The sequence below is a fragment of the Vigna umbellata genome, chromosome 8 (genome assembly GCF_029865625.1).
Source record: "Vigna umbellata cultivar VRB3 chromosome 8, Vumbellata_1.0, whole genome shotgun sequence".
In the NCBI taxonomy this organism is placed as follows: Eukaryota; Viridiplantae; Streptophyta; class Magnoliopsida; order Fabales; family Fabaceae; genus Vigna; species Vigna umbellata.
Window position 1 is genome coordinate 18,677,600 of NC_142172.1, and position 6,000 is coordinate 18,683,599.

At 33.9% G+C, this 6,000-nt stretch overlaps 1 protein-coding gene across 2 annotated transcripts; it reads right to left on the reverse strand.

The window, feature by feature from the left end:
- Positions 1–129: 129 nt before the first annotated feature.
- LOC124843951 (NAD(P)-linked oxidoreductase superfamily protein) lies at positions 130–5,745 on the reverse strand. Of its 2 annotated transcripts, none has more exons than XM_047320790.2 (8): positions 5,451–5,745; positions 5,258–5,353; positions 4,359–4,442; positions 3,564–3,724; positions 2,858–2,975; positions 2,164–2,299; positions 925–1,103; positions 130–582 (listed from the first exon to the last, which is right to left on the reverse strand). In XM_047320790.2, exons 1-8 carry the CDS (start codon positions 5,691–5,693, stop codon positions 343–345), a joined length of 1,257 nt encoding a protein of 418 aa, XP_047176746.1. In that variant the 5' UTR covers positions 5,694–5,745; the 3' UTR covers positions 130–342. The 2 variants fall into 2 exon arrangements, with proteins under 2 accessions (XP_047176746.1, XP_087953688.1); XM_088097562.1 differs by having other exon boundaries at positions 5,456–5,597.
- Between the last annotated feature and the right edge of the window lie 255 nt (positions 5,746–6,000).

The window sequence follows — 6,000 nt, forward strand, 5'->3', positions numbered from 1 at the left end:
AACTAATTCCCTTTTAAAAATTCAAACAAATAAACCTTTGTGTATGTAGTATAACATGTAAGTTTAACTACCTTACCAATAACGGTTGATAGTGTAAAATTCTTTACACAATGCATAGCCATTAATGTCTTAAACAAAACCACCCAATAACTTACTAGAGTCTTAAATTGTAAGGCCTGATAACATTTCTGTAACTGAGGGAGGAATACATAAGTTTTTATAAGTCCTAGTTTCAATGTATTGATTCAATATGCACTCTAGTTTTAATCATGACAAAAAGAATAGAGAAGAGAGGAATGGAGGAATATGTTGAATCAATGGTGAACTTGAGAGGTATAATGATCAAAAAATTGCAGGATCTTTGTATCTCTTGAATAAATCTTCAATATCTGCCATGACTGCTGCTGGTAAGGGTCTCTCAGTTGTTGTAAAAGCATCAATGTCCTCTTTTAGCTGGTCCACAGAGGTTGCACCAATAATTGAACTAGTCATGAATGGACGATCTCTTGCAAATCCAAGTGCAAGCTGAACAGGAGTTAGACCATGCTTTTTCGCCAACTCAAGATACTTTATAGTAGCTTCCTGAAATCCAGCAACAAAAATAGGTAGGTACTTCAGTATTGTCACCATATTTTAGAACTTAGTCTTAAGACTATATGGATAATTTTTTCTGCAAACAATAATAGAAGAACATGAAAAGATAATATGAATTAAATTTCTCGTATAAGATCAAATAAATGTATGAACTTAACTTCAACAAAAGTTCTCTTATTTGGCCTTTCCAAAACTTATGTGCATTAATTGATTTTTTAACTCACTGGTTCAATTTAGTTCATTTTCTCTTCTTTTCTGCTTTTACATGTATTTGCAGAGAAGTTTACACAAACAGAACTAAAGTCCAAATACAAGAACTAGATGGTGTACCCTTGCCACTGATTTGTTATATCTTTCCATGTAACCGGGAAAGAGGTTCAACCTTCCTCTTTTTGAAGCTTCAGAGTTTATATCTATATATTTTCCTGTGAGTGATCCACCTCCAAGTGGGGAATAGGAGAGTAACCCAATATTGCAATTCTTTGGATGACAAACTTCCACAAGATCAACTGCAAAAAAAAAAAAAAAAAAACAAGTAAAGGAACACAATTTAAAGAAGCTTACAAAAGGGAAAAAGTACAATCCCCCGTCCAACTTAGAGTCATATATGCACTTTGATCCTCAAATCATGTCACCAATTTTTATTGCAAAGATTCAAGTTATCCCTTTCATCTTAGGTTCAAGTGCACTTAGGACTCGAGCTTGACAAATTTGACCACTCTGTTAATTTTGGATTGAAAATTGGACGGAATGCCTAAAAGACTTTAAAAAACTTAAAAGCAAGAGTGAGTGCAACTTTGTCTCGTTTGGACTCTTCACGAATAACAATGCATAAGGCGCTATGTGATTTGTAATGATCAGCGCAACTATTTGACAAAAATATTTATCAAGGCTACAGGAGGAGCAGCAGCTTTGCAACACTAAGAAATAAAACATTAAGTCATATGAACGAGACTTTATTAGATAACTTTTCTGACTACTTGTAGAAGGAAAAATCAAATGTGTTATTTCGTAAGATAAAATTAACTTTATACATATGTTAATTTGTATAAACTGTACTATATTAGTTTCTCTAAAAGACTATTTCTAACTTGTACAAAAACTAATCTTGAAGAAAGTAAAATTTAAGTGTAATTCAACCTCAAAAAAGCTTGTTTGGTAAGGTGAAATTTTCACTCACCAATGTAATATTATTATTTGGCTATATCTTCGGTCGATGTAGAATTCCCAAGAAACTACCTCAGTTTCAACACTTAACATCTTGAATGTGGAACCATGGTGGAATCCGATAAAGGGGTGACGCCAAACAAACTTGGCTAAAATAAGATCTATATTATCTTAAGAAAATGGAATTTAATCTTAACTCAACCTCACAAACATAATAAGATAAGGTTTGAACCCATCAATATATTATTTTTTGCCATATCTCTAATCAATATTGGATCTCCAACACTTAATACTTATTTTAGTTTAGGTAAAAGTTTATTTGATTTTGCTTCTTTTTTTCTTCTAAATGTTTTTGCTGAGAAAGTTATCCATACAAGCCTTTGGCGAATGTCACAATCTCACCTTCAAAATGACATCTCACAAGCAAGCTATAGCTGTTTTGGATACTGACAATCTTTGGAAGGCCTTCAACTTTAGCTGCATGGACAAACTCCATCACTCCATAAGAAGTCTCATTTGAAACACCTATGTAGCGTACCTATGATGCACACAGAAATCTCAAGAAACTGAATCCCAATCTCATGCACAAGAGAAGAAACATGACATTGTGATCAGAATATTAAAATTTCACGTTACAATTGGCACAAATTTCTTGGAAAAGTAAGCAGATGTGACAGAGAATCCTAGCTTGATTGAACAAGAAGGTGATGGGTTCAAGCTTCCAACCAAGAGACATATAATTGTCTGTTTCTATTTACAGGCTTGTAATAGGATGAGACATTGGCCAAATAGCATAGCAAATTAGCCTACAAAAGGGTATGGCCATTTCACCCCTCTCGTCTAATCAAAACTTTTGAGAGTCAAACTATTCTTTCTGCCATTCCTCAACTTCATTTTCTCCGTAAAAAATAACACTAAAATTAAGCAAAGAAAGTTACAACTTACAAGCAAATATCAATAATTTCACTTGGAATAAATATTTTTAGCAAATAAAAGAAGTGCTAAGCTTCTCCAAGCCAATACCAGTAGAAATCATTAGATATCCTTAGACACAAGGAAAGCTGAAGAATAAAGTGAATTGATAGACATCAGTCACCTTTCCTTCATTGATAAGTTCTTGGAAGGCTTGCAACTGCTCAACAAATGGCACACTGGGTCTCCATTTTGAAGGATCATAAGTAAATTCACCAAATAGTGCAACATATCGATCTGGCCTATAATGAAGCAGTACACCGTATGTTAAAAAATCAATAGCTCAAAACCTTCTAGCTTTCAGTTTCAAGATGCAAGTAGGAGAATGCTTGCAACTTATTTGTTTATATGATATATCACGTAAATATACAAACGCATAAAACTCCTGTCAATACTGATAATAAAGGTCACATTCTAGATCAAGCTGTGTGTAGTCAAAACTGTTGGGAATCCAAGTGAGTCCAAATCCTACATTGGATAGAAATGAGAAAGTAGAGCAGTATATAAAGGTGAAAGACCCATTAACCCATTGCCTTAAGGTTTTGGGTAAAGAGTAGTGTCGATCCCTTATATAGTTGACTCATATGTCATTGGTGTTTGTATAACACAGAGGGAACTTCCTCCTCGATAGACCCAACAAAAACTAGTACAAGTCTGACCCTATATCACTACTAATTCACAAAGATTCCTAAAATAATAAGAATCATTTTTAACAATGAAAACTATAAAAAAGTTTCCTACGGATTTACACAAGTTCAAATTACATGCACAACTAATAATGTAACGAAAAAGATAAGTGAGCCACTTATGTTTGCGATGTGTAAACTCACCAGTGAATTTGCAGCAAATCAATATAGTCAGTGCCAAGGCGCTTAAGGCTTTTTTCCACACTTTCTCTGATATTTACGGCATCAACCCGCAAAACCTTTGCATTCTCACGCACGTAACTCGACCTCTCAGAATAACCACATACTTTTGTAGCCAAAATAATCTATTCACAGAGATGTTTCAAAATGGTTTCAAATTCTTAAGAGTGGAATAAGCAAAATCCATCCAAAACAGTTGAAAGCCAATTCTCAGGGTCAGTCCATCATCATATTAGCAAAACGATGATGCACTGATACGTTAAGTGTATTAGATACTATGCTAATAACAAGATAGGATAAATACAATGACAGAAATGGATTTCAAAATATATAAAATTTCTTAAAACATAATAGATATACAATTGCAATTACACAGATCTAAATTAAAATCACATTTGTTAGACATCATTGTTTAAATAAAAGATTATAAACTATTGTCAGTCATAAAATTATCAGCACTTCATCAATAGATAATGTCTTTTAGAGCATACGGATACAAATATGTGACATAGCATGAAGTATCACGGCATCACAATGGAAAATCGAGCAAAAGTAAAATTCGTTTCAATGAGCATTTTTTCTCAATGCAAAACCGACTTACCAAAAGCTTCATACGCTTACAAACAAGACAGTCTAACTTTAGTAGCATTATTTCACATTGAAAGCAATCGTGAAATATTACTCTGAACTTTTAACAGACCCTGTCTCCAAAACTCATAGAAAAGCAGCATAGACAGTTGAAAAATGAGCATTCAATACCTTGTCACGAGGTTGAGACTTGAGCCAACTACCAATATAGAGATCAGTTCTTCCTTGTGTCTCTTTCTTCATTGGAATTGGGTACTGCAATCAAATACCACCGGCTCATTATGAAATAGCAATGATAATGATTGGGTCCTTTTGCAATCAAATAGTGAATCGTGCATAATATCAAAACATCATATCATATTTGATAAATACTAAATTAACTAACTATATAGAGAGATAGACCGTGAGAGATGGGAAGAGTTAATCAGGGTCATAGAATCATAAATCATAGTCAAAATTATTTTACTCTTAATCATCCATATGATTGTATGGTTCAGATTCGCTCTTCTAATGCTCTTACCTGGTACGTGAGATGGTTCCTAAATTAAAAAAAAAAAGTACTAAAGTAGTCCTAAAATTCCATGTTCAGTAATCCTAAAATTCCATGTTCAGTAATCCTTTAAATATTAAAAAATCATTAAAATTTGTTGCAAAGCCCCTTTAGTAGTTGTCATCTCTAGCTTGCCTTAACTGTGACCTCTTTGGAATTGTCTTAATTCTGACATGAATTAGAGATATAAATTAATTGAAGTTTATTAAGCTTGGTCAATCTCATTCTACAAACTAATTTTGTAGTGTTGTGTGGGTTGAGAGGTCAAATTCTAAGAAAAATTATCTCTGAAATCCATCAATCATAGTTTGGTTTCCTTAAGTTTCTAACCTTTCCTCTCCTAAACAGTCCATTCGATCATATCTTCTACATTAGTTGATTTCTTCAACACTGTCATAAATCATCTCAAAGGGGGGAAATCAATTACATGGAAATAAATAACAAAAAAAAATTGAAACACTTCAGCAACATCTAAACACACATGGCAAATGCAGATAAAGATTGGAAGAACAAATCTTACAGCCTCAGCAGTATCGAGAGCGTTAATGCCGCGGTCAAACGCGTAATTAAGAATGTCGTGAGCTTCTTTCTCCGTGTTCTGCTCCCCAAAGGTCATCTGAAATCAACAACGTCGTACCAACCAAAATGAAAATGAACGAAGGAATAACAATGTCGTTCCTTTTTTCTTTAATGTACGAGAAAATATGACTTACAGTACCAAGAGTGATTTCGCTGATGTTGAGGTCGGAGTCTCCTAGGTTCCTATACTGCAACGGCTGGTTGTTGAGGGCACAGAACAGAGGCCAAACACTTGCACTTCTCTTCTTCTTAGTGTTTCTTGGAAGGGTGAAAGAGCGAACAAGGGGCAATGGTGTTTTGAGAGGGTGACAAAGAGAGTGGTTTTTACATGATGAAGAAGAAGAAGCAGCAGTAATGAAGAAATTGAGAGAGGCCATGTCTGAGCTTATCCTTTGCACAGACTCTGCTCACTCTAGAAGTGAAGCATAGACAAACATAAATCACACCACGAAGATATCTTCATTTCTACAGTAGCCGGTGGGTCCGCACTTCCTAAATATTTTTTTTGGCTTAATATTGGTTTAAGTTTGTGTTTCTTTTTTCCAGTAACTGTGAATAACTTCTAGAGTTATTTATTATGTGACAAGTTCGTAAATATTAAAAGTCGAAGTTATTAACGTAGAAAAGTTAAAGTTAAGGATAAAGAAAATTTTAATATCAAAGTTTTATTTCAAAAACATAACT